The 26,856-nt window shown below is 36.0% G+C and overlaps 1 protein-coding gene and 1 pseudogene across 1 annotated transcript in view; one reads left to right on the top strand and one right to left on the bottom strand.

Annotated features, from left to right (window-relative positions):
- Positions 1 to 26,856, bottom strand: part of DNAL1 (dynein axonemal light chain 1) — a 43,724-nt gene that overhangs the window by 12,940 nt on the left and 3,928 nt on the right. Inside the window, exons 2-6 of the mRNA XM_072839271.1 lie at positions 22,416 to 22,454; positions 19,029 to 19,138; positions 16,088 to 16,143; positions 6,487 to 6,542; positions 213 to 339 (exon numbers count right to left, since the gene is read on the bottom strand). Coding sequence (XP_072695372.1) covers positions 213 to 339; positions 6,487 to 6,542; positions 16,088 to 16,143; positions 19,029 to 19,138; positions 22,416 to 22,454 — 388 coding nt within the window. The remainder of the gene's footprint in view (positions 1 to 212; positions 340 to 6,486; positions 6,543 to 16,087; positions 16,144 to 19,028; positions 19,139 to 22,415; positions 22,455 to 26,856) is intronic.
- LOC140640618 (large ribosomal subunit protein eL6 pseudogene) lies at positions 10,364 to 11,272 on the top strand (annotated as a pseudogene).

The following is a 26,856-nucleotide window of genomic DNA, read 5'->3' as shown; positions in this document are numbered from 1 at the left end:
TTTTTCATAATGAATAAGACCAGGATCTATTCAATGATAATCATTTAAAATAAATATTTAAATGTAAATTTCAAGCATTCAGTTGAAAGATAGGAACTCCTGTAGCTATTTCCTTGTATGCTTAGAAAGAAATGTCCCCGTTTTGCATCTTGTTCTCTGTTGGGCTATTTTCTAGAAACAGAAGGTAGAATGTTAGCAAAGAGCCAGCTTACCCCAGTCTTTCACTAGGTTATTAGACATGTAGAGAATCTTCAATTTCTTCATTACATGGATCCCTTTCAACTTCTCAATAAAATTGTAGGAGATCCACAGTTCTTCTAATGTGTCCCCTACTGCTTCCTGAAAAACAAAACAATTTGGTTTACAAGCTTATTTTGAAACTTTTTCCTTTCTTATAAACATAAAGACAATGGCTTTCAGAGAGAACTGAAACCCTCTGTCCACTGGCAGGGGAGCTGACGACTGTGTGGGACTTTTTTCTCATTAAAAAGGCAAGTAGAAAAATAAATAAATAAATAAAAATTAAAAAAAATAAAAAGGCAAGTAGACATTTTTCTTCCTCTCTTCAAACTGATCTGAACAAAGAATAGCTACTGAAATTACCAAAGGGGGAAATAATAGCATTAGTTTATCACTTTTATTGAATGGTATAATTTCAAATTATTTCCCTATACATTATATGATTTGATCTTTATAACATTTAAGATAGGCAAAGCGGGTTATTTGATTTCAATCACAATGCCATCAAATAATAGAGCTAGGTCTAAATCTCAGGGTTTTTGTTTCAATATTTACTATGGAAACTTTCTTCTTTTTTTAAAATTTTTATTTATTTATTTATGAGAGACAGAGAGAGACAGGCAGAGGGAGAGGGAGAAGCAGGCTCCATGCAGGGAGCCCGACGTGGGACTCGATCCCCGGTCTCCAGGATCACGCCCCGGGCCGAAGGCGGCGCCAAACCGCTGAGCCACCCGGGCTGTCCTCTTTTTTTTTTTTTTTTTTTTTAAGATTTTATTTATTTATTCATGAGAGGCACAGGAAGAGAGGCAGAGACACCGGCAGAGGGAGGAGAAGCAGGCTCCATGCAAGGAGCCTGATGTGGGACTTGATCTCAGGAATCCAGGATCATACCCTGAGCCAAAGGCAGACACTCAACTGCTAAGCCACTCAGGCGTCCCTGGAAACTTTCAAACATGCAAAAAGTTGAAATAATTTTATAGCAAATATCTATGTATCTACTACCCAGATTCTACCCTTAACACTTTTTCCTATCACATATCTGTACACCTATCCATCCACCATCTATTCATCAATTCCTCTTATTTTTCTGATGTATAAAATTTCGTTTAAAACCCATAGTCTAGGGGATCACTGGGTGGCGCAGCGGTTTAGCGCCTGCCTTTGGCCCAGGGCGCGATCCTGGAGACCCGGGATGGAGTCCCACGTCGGGCTCCTGGTGCATGGAGCCTGCTTCTCCCTCTGCCTGTGTCTCTGCCTGTGTCTCTGCCTCTCTCTCTCTGTGTGTGTGACTATCATAAATAAACAAAAATTAAAAAAATTTTTAAAAAACCCATAGTCTAAAAAAATAAATAAATAATAAAAAAATAAAACCCATAGTCTTTCCATTATGGTATAAAGATCATACTGGCTCTTAAAATGCTAGATATAATAAATGGTGGTACAAAGACTCTTCCTTCTTTTTTTTTTTTTAAATTTTTTATTTATTTATGATAGTCACACAGAGAGAGAGAGAGGCAGAGACACAGGCAGAGGGAGAAGCAGGCTCCATGCACCGGGAGCCTGACGTGGGATTCGATCCCGGGTCTCCAGGATCGCGCCCTGGGCCAAAGGCAGGCGCTAAACCACTGCGCCACCCAGGGATCCCGACTCTTCCTTCTTTTATAGACATAGGACGAAATGTTATGATTTTTTCTATTTATTAAAAAAAATGAAAGGCACCTGGGTGGTTTAGTCAGCTAAGCATCCGATTCTTAATTTTGACTCAGGTCATGATCTCAGATATGTGAGATATAGCCATGAGTCAAGGCTCCACACGGGGCATGGAGCCTGCTTGGGATTCTCTCTCCCTCTCTTCCCCTCTGTCCCTCCCTGCCTTAAAAAAAAAAAAAAAAAATTGCTAGGCAGGATCAATTACATGCTCAATCCTCTCTTATCCCAAAATAATTTACCTGCAACCACATTGTAACATCTAGAATGTGGGGCCTAGGTCTATGTCCTGATAACTGTCCCTTTAAAGACTGCAGAGAAAATAAGCGTACCCTGGATAAAGATCCTTTAATGCACTTTCCGTAGTGGTGGAACCAGTGGGAAGCTGAGAAGGAAGTGGCTTGAGTTAGTCTGTGTGCCATCCCAACTCCCACAATTCATCATAGTTTCAACTTTCTGAGTAGAAGAAACAACCATTTCAAAGGAAAAAAAAAACAAAAAAAAAAAAAACCTTTAAAATCAGTCTATCCTGGCACTCATATCAGAATTTTGTGATTTAACCAAACTCCCTCATCTAATATTCTGGTATCTTCTTCCCAAGGACCTAATTAACATATCCTAATATATGTTTCAGAAGAGGGGAATCAGTCTTCAAATAATTTAAACTGTATTGGATACATTTTCATCTCACTGCATCTCCATCCATCCCATGTCTCCAATTTAGAAAGTGTGAGGTAGCAGGAAAAATACTGACTAAACATGGATTAGAAAATTTAGTCTCAATTCCAGGTTTTGCCACTTAGTTTTGTTTTACATGTGCACATGAGGACTCTCGGTCAATAGCCATTTGATCAATTTCACATAACCAATTTGATCAATTCTTCAAAAGTCAATTTGCTGAATTTATTACTCTTTCACTGATTTACTGAAAAACTGTTTAATTACTTATAAATTATAGCAATTCGCTTTAGATAGAAATTCTTTTAGATAGGATAACTTTTGAAGATGTCTGTGATGTTTTATTCATTTGAATACTAATTTAGTTTTAGCTTCGTTTTCAGCTCTTTGGCGGTAGCTGTTTTGCCATTGCCAAACCGCAGTGCATTTGGGGACTTTATTTGGCAATGCGACTTTGTGGAATGAGAATTTCTTATGTATACTGACTCACAAATGTATAGATTTTGGATGTCCAGAGCACAATTATTTCAATAGATTTTCAATCTATCTCACTATCTTTTGTACTTCTGTAAAAGTAAGGATTTGCCAACCAGCTCAATTAGATTACTATTTTTATGTGTCATTTGAAAAATGATTAGTGTCTAAATTATGAAACTGACATTCTATAAAGATGGATGGACAAACCCAACAGCCAGGATGAAACAGCTGTAAATTAACACTAAATAAAGCCTTAAAAATTTTAAAGGTGTTGAAAACATTCCAAGCAACACAATTTTCTATATATTTGTAAGTAGGTAATAGAGATAAGATTTTGGTGAAGCAATCTGGTGGCTGTCAATCAGTAAAATCTGACTAAGTTTGTGTAAATCATTTCAGTGAAATCTGTCATTCAATAAACTGGCCCTTTGGAGAACTGGATTTGAGTAAACATGTATTTAGCAAACTGGTCTGCTTCTGAACGTAAAATCATTCCTCCTAGTTTCTTACTCTGTAAAATGAGGAGTTTGGCATGTTGAGATACCATCTCACACTCATTAGGATGGCTTCTATCAAGCAAATGGAAAATAACAAGTGTTGGCAAGTATATGAAGAAATTGGAACCCTCATGCACCAGTGGCAGGAATGTAAAATGGTACAGCTGCTACAGAAAACAGTTTGGTGGTTCCTCCAAAAATTAACATACAATCTAGTATTCCCACTTCTGGGCATATATCCAGAAGAATTGGAAGCAGAGTTTAGAAGAGATATTTGGATACCCATGTTCATAGCAGCATTATTTCTAATAGTCAAAGGGTGGAAAACAACCCAAGTGTCCATCGATGGATGAATGGATAAACAAAATATATGGTATATACATACAATAGAACATTATTCATCCTTAAAATGGAAAGAAATTCTGATACATGCTACAATATCAGTGAACCTTGAGAACATTATGTTAAGTGAAATAAGCTAGTCACATGAAGACAAATATTGTATAATTGCATCTACATGAGGAACTATAGTAGTCACATTCATAGACACAGAAAGTAGAATGGGGGTTTTAGAGCTGAGGGGAGAGGTCAAGGAAGTTATTGCTCAATGGGTTTTACCACCTGAAAAGACTTCTGGGGATGGATGGTGTTGATGGTGGTACAGTAATACAAATATATTTAATATTATTGAACTGTATACTTAAAAATGGTTACCATGGTAAATTTCATGTTACGTGTATTTTTTCCACAAAAAAAAAAAAAAAAAAGAAAAGAAAAAAAATGAGGTTGGACAAGAAGTTTTCTAAGTTCCCTTTCAGCTATTAAAGTTTATGCTTCATTGAGGTCAACAAACCATTATGAGTATTGAAAACAAAAAAATAAATGCCTGTTCTGTAAGTAGTATTATAATGGAAGTAAAAGGACTGGGAAGAGCTTAATGAAGTGCTGTAAAACCCCATTTTTGACCACATAAAATGATGATTATTGTTATTATTGTTTGCTTTTTACATAAAGTAATGAATTTAGATAATATAATGTTGCTCAGAAGCCTTTAGGAAGATCTGATTCATAAAGTTAAGAACTATTTGTAGGCAGCTGATTACAAGATAAATATACAAAAAAAAATAGCTTTTATATTATAAACAGGAAGTGATTAGAGAGAAATTACCTCATTCATCATAGAAACAAAAACTAGGGCAGCCCGGGTGGCTCAGCGGTTTAGCACCGCCTTCAGCCCGGGGTGTGATCCTGGAGACCCAAGATCGAGTCCCATGTCAGTCTCCTGCTTCTCCCTCTGCCTGTGTCTCTGCCTCTCTCTCTCTCTCCTGTGTTTCTCATGAATAAATAAATAAAATCTTAAAAAAAAAAAGAAACAAAAACTATAAACTACCTAGGAATACATTTTTTGTAAGAAGTATACAGGCCTTACGGGAATTAAAACTATAAAATTATAGTGAAAGACATAAAAAATCTGAATAAATCTGACTGTAAGGGAAGTCTCATTATTACAAAGATATCAATTTTCTCCAAATCAATCTATAAATTCAATGTAATTCTAAGACTTCCAAAGGAAATTTATTTTTATGACATTGATAAACTGATATTCAAATTTACTTGAAGAGTAAATGTTCAAGAAGAGCCAACAAACATTTTGAACAAAGAGGACTTACTCAAATAATATCAAAACATATTATAAAGTTAAAGAAAATATAAATTAATTAATTAATTAATTAAACAAACAAACAAACAAACAAACAAAATTAAAGTAGCATGATATTGGAGCTGGAATATATAAGTAAAACAATAAATAGAAAGACACTTGGCCATCCAGGAACCAACCTATGCATACACAGAGTTTAGTCAGTGGCATTTACAATGGGAAAAGGAGATTTTTTCAATATATGCTTAACCATTTAAAGAAAAAAAAATAAGGTTTTATAACTGCCTCATGCAACATACAAAAATAAACTCCAGACTGATTAAAGATACAAACTTTACAAATTTATACTAAAAAAAAAAACCTATAGAAGTACTAGAAGAAAATACAGGAGTATTTTTTTATAATCTAGACGTAAAGACCTCCTATATAAGATACAAAACACAGAAGTCATAAAGTTTGACATACAAATTTGACAAATTTTAAAACTCCATTTGGCAACTACAAATAAAGTAAAAAGATGAAGGTCAAACTAAGAGAAAATGTATTTAATAATTCTGAAAACTGAGGCACCTGGCTGGCTCATGTGGCTCTTGATCTTAGGGTTGTGAGTTCAAGCCCCATGAAAAGATTACTTAAAAATAAAATCTGAAAAAAAAAATCTGAAAACTCCTACGAGTTTAAACATGGCTTAAAGTAGGCATTCAGGAAATATATTGAATGAATTTGTTAAATGAATGAATGACATGAAAAAAATGACCTTCACATATGTGAAGTGAAAAAAAAGAAATGCAAAACAATATGTATAGTATTATTTCATTTTCTACATACTCATCAAAGAATAGAAAAAAGGCAAGAAAGGTAACCATTGAAATGTTAGCAATACTTGTGGGGTACCTGGGTGGCCCAGTCAGTTAAGCATCCAACTCCTGGTTTTGGCTCAGGTTGTGATCCTGGGATTGTGGTTGAGCCCCCGTGTTGGCTCCATGCTCAAGGTGGCGTCTGTTTGTGACCTTCTCTCCCTCTCTCTGCCCCTCCCTCTGCACACATTCTTTCTCTCAAATAAATAAATCTTTTTTTTAAAAGTTAGCAATATTTAAACTGCACAGGTCTATAGGTACCTTTTATAGTTGCTTTTCTATTTTGTAAAGTTTATGCAATGGACAAATATTACCCATATATTAAAAAAAAGAAGTGCATGCTTTTTTAAAGAAATAAAGAACAACCTACCAGTCCATTTAAGTTCTTTATGTTGTTTCTTCCTAAAGACAATATCCTCAAGTTTTCTGCAGTGGAAAAAAAAAACAATTTTTTGTTTATGAGAATCATATTACAGCTGTTATAAATCTAGTATAATAAAGTATAAATTTTATATAATAAATATACTTATATAATGAGTAAGAAAGGTTGTATTAATAAAAAGTGGTATTCAAGTGGGAGATTAACCTATTTATTATCTAAGGTAACATACAACTATAATTTCATATCATGACAATACTAAATTTATGCTAAATTTAGCTATTTTGAATGTATAGTTTTAAATTGCTGGCTAGTAAAAATATTTCAGGGATAAAATACCAGTAAAGAAGATTTGAACTTTTAAGTTTGTAGGCATATATATTTCAAATCTACTATAGTATAAGGACTCACACTAGAAAATAGGAACATATTTATGTATAGCCTACCTGATTCCAGAGAGGATTAAAAGAGAAATCAAATGAATTAGTATTTAAGAAATCTTTTGCTTTCAATCTTTTAAATAATTAGATTGTGACTTGCTTTAAAAATGCTTATTTGTATTTTCTAAAAGGATGGTTATATTTCTGGAAAAAAATAGAAACAGTGGTTGTGCGACACCTGGGTGGCTCAGCGACTGAGCATCTGCCTGTGGCTCAGGTCCTGATCCTGGGGATCCGGGATTGAGTTCCTCATCAGGCTCCTTGCGGGGAGCTTGCTTCTCCCTCTGCCTATGTCTCTGCACACCCTCCTCTCTGTGTCTCTCATGAACAAATAAATAAAATCTTAAAAAAAAAAAAAAAGAAACAGTGGTTGCTTTATGATCAGAGGAAAACTTAGTTTCCATTGTAACCTTTTTGAAGTTTTTGCATAAAACCATGTGCATGTGTTATTTTTCAAAATTTAAAAAAAAAAGATTTCTAGCAAAATAAAGGAAACCTAATTTCTTTCTTTTTTTTTTTTAAAGATTTTATTTATTTATTCATGAGACACACACACACACACACACACACACAGAGGCAGAGACACAGGCAGAGGGAGAAGCAGGCTCCATGCAGGAAGCCCGACTTGGGACTCGATTCTAGGTCTCCAGGATCACACCCTGGGCTGAAGGTGGCGCTAAACCGCTGGGCCACCTGAGCTGCCCAGAAACCTAATTTCTATTCTAAAAAAATGTTGATTACTTATGTATAAGTTCTACATTTAGTTTTCACAATGTAACCTCTGTGACTATGTTTTCCAATATGGCAGTTACTAGCCACATAATTTAATTACAATTAACAATTTAATTTAAATTAATTAAAATTAAATACAATTTAAAATTCAGTTTCTCAATTACATTAGCCACATTTCAAAAGTTTAACAGCTATATGTGGGTTGTGGCAACCATATTGGGAGGTGCAGATAGCTCTATTATATTGTACTGTTTTACAACATCCATAATTCAATAGTTAAAAACAAATTCAATTAACTGAGTTCTGATCCCAGCTCTCTAGGAAAGCAACCAAGCCTCTTTGAATCACAGTTTTACCATACGTAAAATGAGGAAATACAATATCTAACTTATAAGAATATCAGGATTGGACCCTCCAACCCAGTAATTGCACTACTAGGTATTCACCGCAATATACAAAAGTAGTGATCCGAAGAGGCACCTCCACCCCAATGTTTATAGCAACAGTGTCCACAATAGCCAAACTATGGAAAGAGCCCAGATGTCCATTGACAGATGAATGGATAATGAAGTATATACACAAAGGAATACCACTCAGCCATCAAAAAGAAATCTTGCCATTTGCAATGACATAGATGCAACTAGAGTGTATTACGCTAAGTGAAGTAAGTCAACCAGAGAAAGACAAGCATATGGTCTCGCTTATATGAGCAATTTAAGAAACAAAAGAGAGGATCATAGGGGAAGAGAGGAAAAAATAAATAAGACAAAATCAGAGAGGGAGACAAACCATAAGAGACTCTTAATCATAGGAAACAAACTGAGGGTTACTGGAGGAGAGGGGGTTGGAGGAGGGGGTAACTGGGTGCTGAACATTTGGGAGGGCATGTGATGTAAGGAGCACTGGGTGTTATATAAGACTGATGAATCACTGACCTCTAGACCTCTGAAACTAATACTACATTATATGTTAATTAATTGAATTTAAATTTTTAAAATTAACAACAACAACAAAAAAGAATATCAGGATTGGCACACCTGGGTGGCTCAGTCAGGTGAGATTCTCAGTTTCATCTCAGGTCATGGTCTCATGCTCAAGAGATAGAGCCCTGTGTCAGGCTCTGTGCTCAGCAGAGTCTGCTTGAAATTCTTTCCCCTCTTCCCTCTCTGCTCCTCCACCCACCCCACTCCACCCCTGCTCACACTCCCTCTAAAATAAAATCTTAAAAAAAAAAAAAAGAATATCAGGTTTAAATGAGATAATCGTCTAAAACATTTAGCACAATGCTTAATCCATGGTAAGTACACAATAAATGATGTGTGTGTATGTATTTGTATGTGCATGTGTATACCAGGCATATATGGCTATATAAATTTTGTTTTAATTAATATAATGAATTATTTTAAATTCTGTTACGAGAAACATTTAATGTTCGGGACAAAGTATTTTTAAGAGTGATCTAATTCATGCAAAATGCTTTAACTGTTGAAACAAGACCCCATGCTATGGACTGAAATTATCCCCCCGTCAATCCCCAAATCCATGTTGTTGTAGTCCTAACACTCAATACCTCATAATATGACTGTATTTGAACACAGGAACTTTAAAGGGGTAATTAAGGTAAAATGAGATCATTTTAGGTAAAATTCAATATGACTGGTGCCCTTATAAGAGGTGATTAGGACACAGACAGAAACAGAGGAAAGACCATTAAAGACCAAGGGAAGGGACACCCCAGTGGCTCAGCGGTGAGCGCCTGCCTTTGGCCCAGGGCATGATCCTGGAGTCCCAGGATAGAGTCCCACATCAGGCTCCCTGTGTGGAGCCTGATTTTCTCTCTGCCTGTGTCTCTGCCTCTCTCCTCTCTCTCTGTCTCTCATGAATAAATAAATAAAAATAAAATCTTAAAAAAAAAAAGACCAAGGGAAAAGATGGTCATCCATAAGCCAAGAGAGGCCCAGAACTCAATCCTGCCAAAACTTTGCTCTTAGACTTCTAGTCTCCACAACTACAAAAAAATAAATTTCTATTATTTACGCCACAGTCTGTGGAATTGGTTATGGCAGCCCTAGCAAACGAATACACCCCATATAACTATAAATGTGTGAAAATTAAATATTGAAGAAAATCTTATAATTATTCTTTAAAGCTCCTTGATATGGAAAGACTGCATTTTATTTTTTTTTTATTTCATGCAAAATAAAAGCTTATTCAAAAAGTTACTCAGGGCACCTGGGTGGTTCAATTTGTTAGGCATTTGCCTTCAGCTCAGGTCATGATTCCAGACTCCCACAATCCAGCTCTGCATTGGTCTCCGATTAGCGGGGAGTCTGCTTCTCCCTCCCTCTCCCTCTCCTTGTGTCCCTCTCTCCACTTGTGCGTGCACGTGCATGCTCTATCTCTCCCAAATAGATAAATAACATATTTTTTAATAACATCTTTTTTAAAAAGTTTTTTAAAACTTTATTTATTTGAGAGAGAGAGAGAGCACAGCAGGGGAGAGAAGCAGAGGGAGCTTCTGTTCAGTTCTCCCACTGAACAGGGAGCCCCATGCAGGACTCGATTCCTGGACTCTGAGATCATACCTGAAGGCAGATGCTTAACTGACCGAGCCACCCAGGCACCCCAATAAATAAAATCTTAAAAAAAAAAAAAAAAAAAAAAAAAAGGAGTTCCGCTCTTTTCCATCTTGTAAAATGGCGGACGAAAAAGCCTAGAAGCCGGATACTAAGGAGAAGAAACCTGAAGCCAAGAAGGCTGATGCTGGTGGCAAGGCAAAGAAGGGTAACCTCAAGGCTAAAACGCCAAAGAAGGGGAAGCCCCACTGCAGCCGAAACCCTGTCCTAGTCAGAGGAATTGGCAGATATTCCCGATCGGCTATGTATTCCAGAAAAGCCATGAGGCTTTTCTGGAATACAAGAGGAAGTATTCGGCAGCTAAATCCAGGGTTGAAAAGAAAAAGAAGGAGAAGGTTCTTGCTACTGTTACAAAACCAGTTGGTGGTGACAAGAATGGTGGTACCCGAGTGGTTAAACTTCACAAAATGCCTAGGTATTATCCTACTGAAGATGTGCCTCGAAAGCTGTTGAGCCATGGCAAAAAAACCTTTCAGTCAGCATGTGAGAAAGTTGCGAGCTAGCATCACTCCTGGGACCATTTTGATCATCCTCACTGGGCACCACAGAGGCACGAGGGTAGTTTTCCTGAAGCAACTGAGCAATGGCTTGCTACTTGTGACTGGATGGACCTCTGGCCCTCAACCGAGTTCCTCTGCGTAGAACACACCAGAAATTTGTCATTGCCACTTCCACCAAAATTGGTATCAGCAGTGTGAAAATCCCCAAACATCTCATTGATGCTTATTTCAAGAAGAAGAAGCTGCGTAAACCCAGACACCAGGAAGGGGAGATTTTTGACACAGAGAAGGAGAAATAGGAGATTCCAGAGCAGCACAAGGTTGATCAGAAAGCTGTGGACTCGCAAATTCTGCCAAAAATCAAAGCTGCTCCTCAGCTTCAGGGCTACCTCCACTCTGTGTTTTCTCTCACAAATGAGTTTACCCTCACAAATTGGTGTTCCAAATTTCTTACAAAGAACCTAATTAAACAACTGATCCATTAAAAAAAAAAAAAGAATTCCAAAAATTCAGTGGAAAAAAAGTAGCTTGATCAGTTATTGATGCCTGATATAGGCATGAAATAAGGCAGTATAGGCATTTGGACCATTCCTTTGCTATATCTGATTCACTTCAGTTTAGTTCTACTTGCACAAATAGTACTTCTATAGTCTATGACCTATCACCAGGGATACACATTATCTGTGATGAGGAAGCAAAAAAAAAAGCTGCTTATCCATATGAAGCATTGAATATATGACTAGCCTGTTTCTCACCCCCTTTCCTTTCATGAGCACTGTAGTCTTACCTGTTAAACCTGATGAGAGGATCTGGAATAAAAAGGGATTCCTATATAACAGGGAGTTTATAAGGCAGAATAACCTGAATGGCAATTTATATTTATTGTACCAAAACTGTGGCTAGAAAATTGCATAACATGACTATGCTAAAAACGGACTAAAAAGCTATACAATGTGAATATTAATAATATCTATCAAAGATTAGAACACAAATTTTGTTGCCTCATATCTTGGCAAAAACTTATACTTCACTGCTTCAATTTACTAAATAAATAAACATAAACATTTGAGCACCATTTTGATTTTCACTAGGACTTTTCTTGTATGAAGAAGAAAACAGTGTTTTCCTTCCAATGGTGCTCTACTTCTGTACCACTTTCTACTTCTGGAAAATACATAATTGTGTTATGTTGGAATATTTAATTTATTAACTTTGATACCATAAATTTTTTGTCTATTCAGTAATAAGTAAGATTTTAGCCTTCTGTCACCATTTTCATGTGTCTTTTTTTTTTTAAGAGATTTTAAGAGGATATGAGTGGTTGCATTTAGGGAATACCTGGATAATCAAGGATACTCTCCTTATCTTAAGATCCCTAACTTGATGACATCTGCAAAGGACTTTTTTTTCCAGATAAGGTAACATTCACAAGTTCCAAGGATTAGGATTTAGGTATCTTTTGATGAGCCATTATTTAACCTACCTTGCTCCTCCTTTACCTCCCTTAAGATCTACATCCAACTCCATCACTAAGTCCTGTTAACTCTACTCTTTGAAGAAGCTCTCAAATAATTTGTCACTTTTCCATTTCCAGAAGATACAGCTTTAATTTAGACCCACCTTAGATTGTGGGTCTCCCCCTTAGATTGTGTTTTTCAAACACTTTTGACCACGTTTCTAGAGTAAGGAATACATTTGGATTCATGACTCAGTACATATATTTCCATGAATACACATATCTAGTATATACACGCACATAAAAAGGGGAATAGGTTTGAATAACAATATTTACTCTTATGCATAGGTTCCAGTATGCATTTTTAAAGATCTTTCTTCCTTTCTTTCTTTCTTTCTTTCTTCTTTCTTTCTTTCTTTCTTTCTTTCTTTCTTTCTTTCTTTCTTTATTTCTTCTTTCTTTCCTTCTTTCTCTCTCTCTCTCCCTCCCTCCCTCTCTTTTTCTTTCTTTCTTTCTTTCTTTCTTTCTTTCTTTCTTTCTTTCTTTCTTTCTTTCTTTCTTTCTTTCTTTCTTTTCAAATCTAACTGGAATAGATTGAGTCATCTTATGTGTAGCTCTGGTAGTAAACATTTCCTCCCCAGGATTACATAAATACTGAATGCGAGCTTTGAATAGGGTCCTGAGAGGAGGGATGGAGATTTGGAAGAGATGATAGATAGTAAGATGTGATGCTTGCCCTCAAGGAGCTCATTATCTAAAGAGACAGAACATATTCCTCACTAACTGTAATAATGGCTAATATTTCTGGAGTATTTATATGCACCAGGCACTACTCAAAGCACTTTATATATACTAAGTCATTTAATCTTCACGGTAACTATATGAAGTGGGTATTTATTATTATAACCCAAGATAGACTGTGATAAATGTTCCTAAAGAAAGAGTAATTATGGGACATCTGGATGGCTCAACAGTTGAGTGTATGTCTTTGGCTCAGGGCGTGATCCTGGGGTTCTGGAATCGAGTCGCACATGGGGCTGCCTGTGAGGTGCCTTCTTCTCCCTCTGCCTATGTCTCTGCCTCTCTCTCTGTCTCTCATGAATAAATAAATAAATAATTTTTTAAAGAAAAAGTAATTATGATGATGACTAGAGAAGTCTTTAAAGGGAGAAATGACATTTAAATTTGACATTCTTAATCCTAATTTTGTTTCTTATGGGGTTTTCCTGTTAGAAGAAGGGGCTGTTCACAAAGAAAAAAAAGCACTGCATTAACAAATGCACAAAGTCATAAAAAAGAATGATGTGTTCAGGTGTGAATAGGGTGGCACACCTTTTAGATGACTTTGAATGTAACATTGAGGCATTTGGTCTTTACTAGGCAAAGGGGAACCAGTAAAGGTCTTTGATCTGGAGAAATGATAATGAGATAATATAGTTTTTTTAACCCACTAAGTTGATTTCATATCACCTATAGTTTGAAACACTGCCTTGTGACTTTTGTGATAGCCTCCTAATTGATCTTTTTGTCTCCTGTCTGCTATTAATTGACCTTCAACACTGGTAACAGTTTTTTTTTTAAGATTTTATTTATTTATTTTAGAAAGAAAGAGAGCACATGAGCAAGCAGGGGTGGGGGAAACAGAGGAAGAGAGACAGAATATCCAAAGTACATTCTGTACTGAGTACAGCCTGACTCAGGGCTCGATCCCATGACCCTGAGATCATGACCCAAGCCAAAACCAAGAGTCAGACGCTTGACTGATTGAACCATCCAGGTGCCCCAAGAATGTTAAGTTTAAATGTCATTCCTCCCTCTAAAGACTTCTCTAGTCATCATCATAATTACTTTTTCTTTAGGAACATTTATCACAGTCTATCTTGGGTTATAATAATAAATACCCACTTCATATAGTTACCGTGAAGATTAAATGACTTAGTATATATAAAGTGCTTTGAGTAGTGCCTGGTGCATATAAATACTCCAGAAATATTAGCCATTATTACAGTTAGTGAGGAATATGTCTCTTTAGATAATGAGCTCCTTGAGGGCAAGCATCACATCTTACTATCTATCATCTCTTCCAAATCTCCATCCCTCCTCTCAGGACCCTATTCAAAGCTCGCATTCAGTATTTATGTAATCCTGGGGAGGAAATGTTTACTACCAGAGCTACACATAAGATGACTCAATCTATTCCAGTTAGATTTGAAAAGAAAGAAAGAAAGAAAGAAAGAAAGAAAGAAAGAAAGAAAGAAAGAAAGAAAGAAAGAAAGAAAGAGGGAGGGAGGGAGAAGGAAGGAAGGAAGGAAGGAAGGAAGGAAGGAAGAAAGAAAGAAAGAAAGAAAGAAAGAAAGAAAGAAAGAAAGAAAGAAAGAAAGAAAGAAAGAAGAAAGAAAGAAAGAAAGATCTTTAAAAATGCATACTGGAACCTATTCATAAGAGTAAATATTGTTATTCAAACCTATTCCCCTTTTTATGTGCGTGTATATACTAGATATGTGTATTCATGGAAATATATGTACTGAGTCATGAATCCAAATGTATTCCTTACTCTAGAAACGTGGTCAAAAGTGTTTGAAAAACACAATCTAAGGGGGAGACCCACAATCTAAGGTGGGTCTAAATTAAAGCTGTATCTTCTGGAAATGGAAAAGTGACAAATTATTTGAGAGCTTCTTCAAAGAGTAGAGTTAACAGGACTTAGTGATGGAGTTGGATGTAGATCTTAAGGGAGGTAAAGGAGGAGCAAGGTAGGTTAAATAATGGCTCATCAAAAGATACCTAAATCCTAATCCTTGGAACCTGTGAATGTTACCTTATCTGGAAAAAAAAAGTCCTTTGCAGATGTCATCAAGTTAGGGATCTTAAGATAAGGAGAGTATCCTTGATTATCCAGGTATTCCCTAAATGCAATCATATGTATAAGAGGGAGGCAGAAAAAGATCTGACACAGACAAAAGAAAAGTCAATATGACCATAGAGGCAGAGATTAGAGTGATGCCCTCACAGTCAAGGAATATAGTAGCCTTCAGAATCTAGAAGAAGCAAGGAACAGATTCTCCCCTAAAGCCTTCAGAGGCAGCATGGCTCAGTCAAAACCTTGATTTTGGCCCACTGAAACCAATTCCAGACTTGTGGCCTCCAAAACCGTTTTTTGTTGTTCCCGTTGTTTTTCAGAACTGTTGTTTTATTTTTTTTATTTTTTATTTTTTTTAAAGATTTTATTTATTTATTCATGGGAGACACAAAGAGAGAGAGGCAGAGACACAGGCAGAGGGAGAAGCAGGCTCCATGCAGGTAGCCCGATGTGGGACTCGATCCGAGGACTCCAGGATCACGCCAAAGGCAGGCGCCAAAGGGCCTGAGCCACCCAGGGACCCCCAGAACTGTTGTTTTAAGCTACCAAGTTTCAGCAATCATAGGAAACTAGCTGGAGTCAGAGCCCTTGGCAACTGGGATGGTGGCAATGCAATTATCACAGATAAGGAACACAAGAAAAACAAGGATAGTGAGGAATTAAAATTATAATATAATAAATATGAAACAAAACAAATTTGAACAAAAGATATATAATAAAAAATCAAATTCTTCTACTTAATTCTAACTCTATAAAAGCTTTAACATGTCTTTAAAATGTTTAGATCTTGTGTTCTAATTTTCTTTGGATAACCAAATTTAAGACACATGGTTTATATATTCTCTCTGTCATCTGACAATTACTGTGGTTAAAACAGGTGCCAGCTTCTGGGATTACATAGTGTCTCTGGAATGTTTATTCCAATAACAAGAAAATCCAAGAACCATCTGTTACTGAGGATCACTTACTTAAGCCATTGAGGTTGGCAATTTTTTCAATGCAGTTTGTAGACAGTGAAAGCTTCCTTTAAAAGAACAAGGGAAAATTTCAATTAATACAAAATAATTTTAAATACTGTATCAAATAAACAAATAAGTAAATAGTGCATTGGAAATTATTCCTCAAATGCCCATACAAGATAATATTTCAGTCATGTTTACTCTACGCTGAATCCTTTATTCCTTGTCAGACATGGTATGTAGTCTTTCATTTTGAAATCCTCATACTTCTTTTCTGATTATAAAGATTAATACATATTCATTGCATAAAATTCAAAAGAAAAGGCTTTTTGAAGGTAATTTGATGTTAACTATTAAATGTTTTAAATGCATGTATTCTTTGACCCAGTAATTCATTTCTAGGAATACACCCTACTGAAATACTAATACTAATGCCAAAAGATATATAAGCTAGATTATTTAAGTGTATTATTGTAATAGCAAAAGAATAGGGAAAAATCTATAAACATCAGGCAACTGAGGGATAGATAATGAAAAACTATGCTGTCACTAACACAAGTAAAATCGGGCTCCAGATACCAGCTTGGGAAGATGTCTATGATGTATGGTCAAGCTAAAAAGTCACCTAGCAGAACAATACATTTTATATAATCCCTTTTGATAAAAAGCAGAACTATCTATACGCATATGCAAAGATATTTATTTGCTCATGTGTTAAATCATTCAGAAATGTATATTGAAAAAGTCATATGTAATCCTAACCACTCCACAGATTCCCCCAGAGAGAACTACTTTTAATGGTTTGTATATATTTGTCTAAGTTTTTTCTACTCATAATTTAATTATATAAAAAATTTGGGAGGGCACCTGGGTGGCTCAGTTAGTTAAGTGTCTGTCTTCAGCTCAGGTCATGATTCCAGGGTACTGGGATCAAGCCCTGTATTGAGGTCTAGCCCCACATTGGGCTCTATGCTCAGCAGGAAGTCTGCTTCTCCCTCTCCGTCTCCCTCTGTTCTCTGTCAAATAAATAAATAAAATCCTAAAAAAAATTTTTTTTAGGGGCTCAGTTGGTTGAGCATCCAACTCTTGATCTTAGCTCAGGTCTTGATCTCAAGGTCACAAGTTCAAGCCCCATATTGGACTCCACACTGGGTGTGGAGCCTACTTACCAAAAAAAGAAAGAAAAAAAGAAAAAAAAATTAAGGGAATATAACTACACATTCTTAGTTTTTCTTTCTTGACAAAATATTTATTATTTTAGTATATTTCATGAAAAAAAATAATAAAAGCTAATTTTATTGAACACAATGTAGGCCCAGTTCTCTTCTAAGTACTTTACATAAACTGTTTTAACTATCACAACAATCCTGTGAAATGAGTACTGTTATTATCATCCATATTTTACAAATGAGTAAACTGAAGTACAAAGATATTAAGCAATTTGGCTAATATTACACTGCCAGAAAGGGGCAGAGCCAAATTTAAAAGCCCCAAAAAACTGACTCTAGAGCATGTGATCTTATCCTTTCAGGTATGATCTGAAGAAGAATTATTCATTTTTTTACAAAAGCAATTATGTACAGTGTAAATTATTGGTCAAATATGTATATTTTCTAGTAATCCCCAACTCCCAACAACTACCAGTGAGAAATGGAGTGTCTTAAATCTGAAAACATGATTGGGAATGAATTCTTTAATTGTTGTTTAGGCAATCTGCCCAAAGGGATTGTCAGCAAAAATATGAATAGGATGATTCTTTCCAAGCAGTTTCCATGGTACTTTGGTACTAGGTACAAAACCTTCTCAAATGTTTGCCTTTGAGATGACTTTGTGATGAAAAGATATTTGACCACTTTGAAACAGTGCTCTTTGAAATCATGCTTTTGAAACCAAAAAAAATCTGAGGTAGAATTTTATATAATACATTCTACTGTCATCAAAAAGGATAAGTTGCATACAATAACTAAGTATGTTTGCTTTTCCTTTTCATTTGAAAGACAAATATTAGTCTAACGCATGGATTCACAAATTATGTGTCTAAGTTGTTTATTATAATTACAGAGTCCTAGGTTTCAGCAGTAGATACTCTGTTTCTATAAATTTGGGGTGGGACCTATCTCCTGCATAAGGAGATTCTTATATAGGTAGTCAGCGCACTATACTTTGTAACACACAGTGTGAATAAATCAGAAAGAACCCCAAATGATACTAATAACATTCTACAGCTCTGAGAAGAGACACTGAAACCTGAGAGCATGGTCACAAGGTATCATGGCATAATTATCTCAAATTAGCCACAGAACCTTGCTAAAAAGTACACAGAATATTTAGAAAAGAAGTTAAGAGGAATTGATATAGACCTGAACTGAAAGTTGTGGAAAATAGAATTACAAAAAAATAAGTATAATTTGATCCCAATTAGGAAAAAAATTAGAAGGCTTTATACCAAAATGCTCACACTTGTTCTCAAAAGATGGTGCAGTTTTGGTGCAGTTTGGTTGATGGTGCAGTTTGGTTCCTTTCCTTTGTGCTTTTTTATATTTTGAAAATGTTTTAAAATATATTTTTATAATTTGGAAAAAAATTAAAACCATATCTCTTAAGCCTCTGGTAAGTATAGTACTGACTGCTATTAGAGAAAGTATCAGATTTTACGACAGAATAATAATAATAATCTTATTGTGTTATTTAGTTTCTTTCAAGCGACAAGGAAAGTTCTATTTTCCAGGCACACTATAAAAATTTTACTGTAAAAAAATACTATATTGTGCAGGTTTACTTTATTAGTGTCCCACAAACCAGTAATCTTTTATGTTTGGCCTTGCCAAAGGGAGAATTACATTAACCAAACAAACAAACAAAAAAAGAAATGAAGATCACAGAAAATAAACACATTTTTTTCTAGTTTGTGTATGTTGAAAAGAAAGGGAAAAAAGACAAGAGAACTTACTCGCAATTAGCAAGTGTGGACAAGGATGCATCCATCTTCTCTATAGGGGGAATCTGAGCATAAAGCTTTATCTCTTTGGCTTCGGAAGGCTTCTGACTGGTTTTCTCTTCCTATGATAAAAATTAATTTGGAAGAAATCTGATTGTAATACAGAACTAAAAAAGTCCAGAATATCCTTAGGCTTTTCAATGTTTATTTCAAAACAATTATTAAAATTGTATAATTCTGGGACACCTGGGTGGCTCAGCTGTTGGGTGTCTGCCTTCGCCTCAGGGCATGATCCTGGAGTTCTGGGGTTGAGTCCCGCATCAGGCTCCCTGCAAGGGGCCTGCTTCTCCCTCTGCCTATGTCTCTGCCTTTTCTGTTTCTTTCATGAATAAATAAATAAAATCTTTAAAAAAAAAGAATTTTAGAATTCTGTGCATTCCTTACTGACACCTACTAACTGACCCTAATAACTAGGCTTTCTATATGGCTGGCTCAGATAAGTTATTGTGGTCCCAACCAAATGGAAAAGAGGAGTAAGAAAATAACTTTTATTTCTGTAATATTTAAAATCCTTTAAGAGACTATCAATTAACACAAAACAAAACACAACAACAACCACATCATTTTCTTGGAAAGAATTCTTTGTCCCTAAGCACCCTTTTCTTAAATATCAGATTTAGATCTGTAAGATCAACTATTTTGTCATCCCATCTTGCTTTTTCTATACATGGTTCAGTCTCAGAACACCAAAATATCAAGAATTTTGGAAGATATCCTCACAACACAGCTGAGGTCAAAGCTATTTGCTCTACAATAATTTATTAACAAATTCTATCTTAAATTTTCAGTGCTATGTACACAATTTAAAGTTTAGTTACTAATATATGCTGCCCAATAATATTTTCAAAGTACATCAATACTTAAAGTTAGTTCTCTCTCTCTAACAAAACAGGAAGCTCCTAAAGTGCAGAGACCATTTCCTTTGCTTTCCTATGTTTTCTATAACATCAAGCAATATAAGACACACAAAGGGGGCGCCTGGGTGGCACAGTTGGTTAAGTGTCTGCCTTTGGCTCAGGTCATGATCCCAATGTCCTGGGATTGAGCCCCATGTCGGGCTCCCAGGTCACCAGGGAGCCTGCTTCTCCCTCTCCCCCCATTTGTGCTGGCATGCTTTCCTTGCTATCTCTCTCTCCCTTTCTCTCTTAAATATTTTTTTTTTTTTATGATAGTCACAGAGAGAGAGAGAGAGAGGCAGAGACACAGGCAGAGGGAGAAGCAGGCTCCATGCACCGGGAGCCCGACGTGGGATTCGATCCCGGGTCTCCAGGATCGCGCCCTGGGCCAAAGGCAGGCGCCAAACTGCTGCGCCACCCAGGGATCCCTCTCTCTTAAATAAATAAACAAAATCTTAAAAAAAAAAAAAAAAAGACACACAAAGACTTATGTTTAAAAATCAAATCATAACACATCAATACTAGAAAATACACAGTAAGTTAAAAGAAAAAGATCACATCCACTCATTTTTGTGCCATGTATTTGTGAGTTAGGAGAGGGAAACTGATACATAGTAGATCCTCAATAAATGTCTGGTTAATCAGTGAAAGAGTGAGCTTAATGTCTTCAAATATAAAGTCAAAGATTTATGTTTATAACATAATCTAGAAATAGAACCTACAACCCAAAACAAAAAAGCAACCCACTTGTTATTATAAGTAAATAAATTCTTAAAATCTTATTCAAAGAAAATTTAATCAATACTAAGATTTTCCCATATGTACTTTTCTTCTTTAACAAAACAGATTTTTCATTAACTAAACAGAAATGAATTTTTAAATGCAAAGTACAAAGAAGTTTATAAACACTAAACCAAGAATTCAAATATCATTATCCTATCCACCCTATTTTCCCTAGGAAAGACTCCAAGTCTCCTGAAAGACTTTTGATTCAAAGCTCAGCTTCAAAAGCAAAAAGTACATTATTATACTAAAAACTATTGATAACAGCCACAAAAAAGTTATGACTTGGCATAGAAATTGAGAAGCCATCTCTATACTCTATGGAAATTCTATTTATAATGCTGAATTACAACTGGTCAAATTTTATAGAACGTTTTATTAAAAATATTTATAGTTTAGGGGTACCTGGGTGGCTCAATAGTTGAGCATCTGCCTTTGTTTTTGGCTCAGGTCGTGATCCCAGGGTCCTGGGATCAAGTCCCACATCAGACTCCCCACAGGGAGCCCACTTTGCCCTCCGCCTATGTCTCTGCCTCTCTCTGTGTCTCTCATGAATAAATAAAATATTTAGAAACATTTTTAAAACACAAAATATTTATAGTTTATATTTAATTCATGTTTTTTACAATGTAGTTTCCTTTCTAACATTAATATATGCTTTAGTATTTTTTCAGCTTTATTGACATGTACCATTGTATAAGTTTAAGGTGATTTGATACATATATATATTGCAAAATGATTCACACAGTAAGGTTACCTAATACATCCATCACCTCACGTAATTTTTTTTTGTTTTTTTGGTGCTGAGAACATTTAAGATCCATTCTCTTAGTAACTTTCAAGTATATAATGCATTATTATTAACTATAGTCATCATGCTTTATATTAGACCCCCAGAACTTGCCTTATAACTGGACGTTTGTACCCTTTGACCAACATTTCCCCATTTCCCCCACACCCCAATCCCTGGCAATCATTCTATTCTATGAGTTCAGCTTTTTTACATTCCACATATAAGTGAGATCATAGAGTATGTCTTTCTCTGTCTGACTTATTGCACTTAGCATAATATATTCAAAGTCTGTCCATGTTGTCGTAAATGGCAGAATTTTCTTCCTTTTGTGGCTGAATAATATTCCACTCTGTATATGTACACATTTTTTATCTACTTATCCGCTGACAGACATGTAGAGTATTGATATTGACATAATCCATGATTTTAATCAGACTTTCCCAATTTTACTAGTACTCAATTTATTTTTTTTAATTTTTTATTTATTTATGATAGTCACAGAGAGAGAGAGAGAGACAGAGACACAGGCAGAGGGAGAAGCAGGCTCCATGCACCGGGAGCCTGATGTGGGATTCGATTCCGGGTCTCCAGGATCACGCCCTGGGCCAAAGGCAGGCGCCAAACCGCTGTGCCACCCAGGGATCCCTAGTACTCAATTTATATACAAGTGTGAATATGCTTGTATGTGTTATTAAGTGTATACAATTTTATCACTTTGCATAGGTTCACATACCCACTGCCACAGTCAAGACAGCTAAATAGTTCCAGTATCACAAAGATTCCTTGCATTGAATGGTCAGATTTAAATAACTATCCAAAAATTCTCCTTATATGGTTTCTAAAAGAGGTAAAAATTCATATACTCACCCATCTGGCTAGAGCTTCTTTGATGGTTGTTGCTTTTGCCTTAAAAGGAGAAGAAACAAGAGTGTCTTTATTGGTATGATTGGTTGATTCAATTTTCATGCAATGATTATTAGCCTCAACATCTATCACAGAAAAGATTAACTTCTTTCTTTGAGACTTTATATGCAAACAGAGTATTTTAATTTCCTCAAATCAGAATGATTTATTTAATTGCCTCTCAAAGAAATTATGGAAATCATGATGTAATACCCATATACTTCACTTCTACTTGGTTTACAAAAAATATAGCTTTCAACATTTAATATTAAAATATATCTTATCTCGTTGATTCATTGATTCTAAGATCTACATCTTTTACATTTTAACATCTTTGAAATTTGGATGCATTGTATAACCAGGAACAATTTACAATTACTGTGACCAGGTGGCAGTGGTGATGATCTAGGAAAATATTAACCATTTTATTTCATATACATAGCTTTCTTTTTATGTTTACAAAGAATTACATGTGATAAAAATCTAACATGCCTAACTACCTTTAAAAGAACTCTGTCAGTAAGTGCAAAATAAAAATTCTAAGTGATTAGAAATTACTTGTCATGGTTTAATTCCAACTTATTTTTCTTTCTTAGAACATAAAATACTGTTGTACCTTATTATCAATAGTATCTTAGATTCAATTTAATATGACACAAATTTAAATGTGAGAAAAGGAAGACATCCTTTGAATTATTGCTAGAGTTCATAAAAAAATACTACACAATAACAAAAGGAAAAATTTTAAAGTACAGTTAACCCTCCAACAAGACGGCATTAGGAACACTAACCTCTCCCCCTGCACAGTAAAAAATCTGAGTATAACTTCTTATTTATTCATGAGAGACACAGAGAGAGGAAGAGACATAGAGGGAGAAGCATCCCACAGAGAGCCCAGTCATGCTCTGAGCCGAGTCAGACTCTCAACCGTTGAGCCACCCAGGCATCCCAAAAATGAGTATAACTTCTGACTCACCAAAAACTTTACTATTGACCAGAAACCTTACAAATAACGTGGAGTTGATTAATATACATTTTGCATGTTACATGCATTATATACTGAATTCTTACAAGAGTAAGCTAGAGAAAAGAAAATATTATTAAGAAAATCATTAAAGGGGGTACCTGAATGGCTCAGTCAGTTAAGCACCTGTCTTCAATTCTGGTCATGATCCCGGGGTTCTGGGATAGAGCCCTACATTGGGTTCCTTGCTCAGCAGAAAGCCTGCTTCTCCTTCTCCCTCTGCTGCTCCCCCTGATTATTCTCTCCCTCTCTCTTTCTCTATCAAATAAATAAAAAAAATCTTTTTAAAAAATCATGGCTCAATAGGTTAAGTGTCCAACCCTTGGTTTCAGCTCAGATGGAGCTCAGGGTCCTGAGATAGAGCTCCACATCAGGCTCAGCACAGAGTCTGCTCAAGATTCTCCCTCTCTACCTCTCCCTCCTGCTCGCACTCTCTCTATCTCTCTAAAATAAATTTTTTAAAAAGAAAATCATAAGAGAAATACATTTACAGTGCTTCAGTGTATTTATTGGAAAAAATCTCCATATAACTGGATCAGTGCAGTTCAAACCTATGCTGCTCAACTGTATATGCCATTATGTGTAGAAAGCAAAGACACAGTAATAAATAACCCTTGGGTTTAAAAGTAAACTATAACGTAAAACAATAAAAGAAAAAATATCAAAATTTGAGGAATATAACATTTATTTCTTTTTAAGATATTATTTATTTATTCATGAGAGACACAGAGAGAGAGAGAGAAGCAGACTCCATGTAGGGAGCCCAATGTGGGACTCGATCCTGGGACTTCAGGATCATGCCCTGGGCTGAAGGGAGGTGCTCAACTACTGAGCCATCCAGGTGTCCCAGAATATAACATTTAAAAGGAAACTTAATAGCTTCAAATATATTTATTTATTCGAAAATAAGAGACAGAAAACAAGCTAAGCATTTAAGATACTTGAAAAAACACATCACTGCAAATTCAAAGAAGGCTGAAGAAAATACAAAGGAAGAAGTCAATGGAAAATAGATCTAAGAGGAAAAAAAGATTAACAAAACTATAAGTTGGTTCCCAAATCTCTAGCAAGCCTGATTGAGAAAAAAGAGAGCTATATGACAAAAACATAGAATCAGAGGAAATAACAGATACCACAAAGATTTAAAAATAAAATATTTTAAGCAAATATATGGTAGTAAGTTTGAAAACCTAGAAAAAGATGTAGTTCTAGAAAAAAAACACAAAAGTGCCAACCTGTCACAGGAAAAATAAGAAAATGTGAATAGACCAATAACTATTTAAAATGTTAAAAAGATAATCAGGGATTTACCCTTATTCCCTACAGCTCCAAGCCTAGATAATTATACAAGTAAATTCTGCCAAGTTTTCAAGGAACAGATATTCCCTGTTACACAAGTTGTTTCAGAAACCAGAAAAGGGAAAGCTGCCAGTTTATTTTATGAGGCGGAATAACCTTGATGCCATAACCAGATAAGTCCTCTTTATTTCTCAACACAGATTTGAAAGTTTTAGATCTCCAAAGCCAATGGTGAATAATAATCATCATCAAGAATGGCTGATCCTGCCACGTGCAGAAGAAACTAGACCATTCTCTTACACCAGACACAAAGATAAACTCAAAATGGATGAAAGATCTAAATATGAGACACGAATCCATCAAAATCCTAGAGGAGGGATCCCTGGGTGGCGCAGCGGTTTGGCGCCTGCCTTTGACCCAGGGCGCGATCCTGGAGACCCGGGATCGAATCCCACATCGGGCTCCCGGTGCATGGAGCCTGCTTCTCCCTCTGCCTGTGTCTCTGCCTCTCTCTCTCTCTCTCTGTGACTATCATAAATAAATAAAAATTAAAAAAAAAAATCCTAGAGGAGAACACAGGCAACACCCTTTTTGAACTTGGCCACGGCGACTTCTTGCAAGATACATCTATGAAGGCAAGGGAAACAAAAGCAAATATGAACTATTGGGACTTAATCAAGATAAAAAGCTTCTACACAGCAAAAGAAACAGTCAACAAAACTAAAAGACAACCTACAGAATGGGAGAAGATATTTTCAAATGACCTATCAGGGGATCCCTGGGTGGCGCAGTGGTTTAGCGCCTGCCTTTGGCCCAGGGCGCGATCCTGGAGACCCGGGATCGAATCCCACGTCAGGCTCCCGGTGCATGGAGCCTGCTTCTCCCTCTGCCTGTGTCTCTGCCTCTCTCTCTCTCTCTGTGACTATCATAAATAAATAAAAATTAAAAAAAAATTAAAAAAAAAAAAAAAAAAAAAACAAATGACCTATCAGATAAAGGGCTAGTATCCAAGATATATAAAGAACTTATTAAACTCAACAGCAAAGAAACAAACAATCCAATCATCAAATGGGCAAAAGACATGAACAGAAATTTCACCAAAGAAAACACAGACATGGCCAATAAGCTCATGAGAAAATGCTCTGCATCACTGGCCATCAGGGAAATATAAATCAAAACCACAATGAGATACTACCTCACACCAGTGAGAATGGGGAAAATGAACAAGACAGGAAACAACAAATGTTGGAGAGGATGTGGAGAAAGGGGAACCCTCCTGCACTGTTGGTGGGAATGTGAACTGGTACAGCCACTCTGGAAAACTGTGTGGAGGTTCCTCAAAGAGTTAAAAATAGAACTGCCCTATGACCCAGCAATTGCACTGCTGGGGATTTACCCCAAAGATACTGATGCAGTGAAACAGCAGGACACCTGCACCCCAATGTTTATAGCAGCAATGTCCCCAATAGCCAAACTGTGGAAGGAGCCTCGGTGTCCATCAAAAGATGAATGGATAAAGAAGATGTATACAATGGAATATTCCTCAGCCATTAGAAAGGACAAATAAAGGACAAACATTATATGGTCTCATTCATTTGGGGAATATAAAAAATAGTGAAAGGGAATAAAGGGGAAAGGAGAAAAAATGAGTGGGAAATATCAGAAAGGAAGACAGAACATGAAAGACTCCTAACTGGGAAACGAACTAGGGGTGGTGGAAGGGGAGGTGGGCGGGGAGTGGGGGTGACTATGTGACAGTCACTGAGCTGGGCACTTGACGGAATGAGCACTGGGTGTTATTCTATATGTTGGCAAATTGAACACCAATAAAAAATAAATTTATTAAAAAAAGTTAGCTTTGGGGAAAAAAAAAAAAAGGACAAATACCCACCATTTGCTTCGAGGTGGATGGAACTGAAGGTATTATGCTGAATGAAGTAAGTCAATCGGAGAAGGACAAACATTATAAGGTCTCATTCATTCGGGGAATATAAAAAATAGTGAAAGGGATTAAAAGGGAAAGGAGAGAAAATGAGTGGGAAACATCAGAGGGGGTGACAAACCATGAGAGACTCCTAACTC

This window comes from Canis lupus, chromosome 9 (genome assembly GCF_048164855.1).
Source record: "Canis lupus baileyi chromosome 9, mCanLup2.hap1, whole genome shotgun sequence".
Lineage (NCBI taxonomy): Eukaryota > Metazoa > Chordata > Mammalia > Carnivora > Canidae > Canis > Canis lupus.
This window is presented reverse-complemented; position numbering and strand designations above follow the sequence as displayed.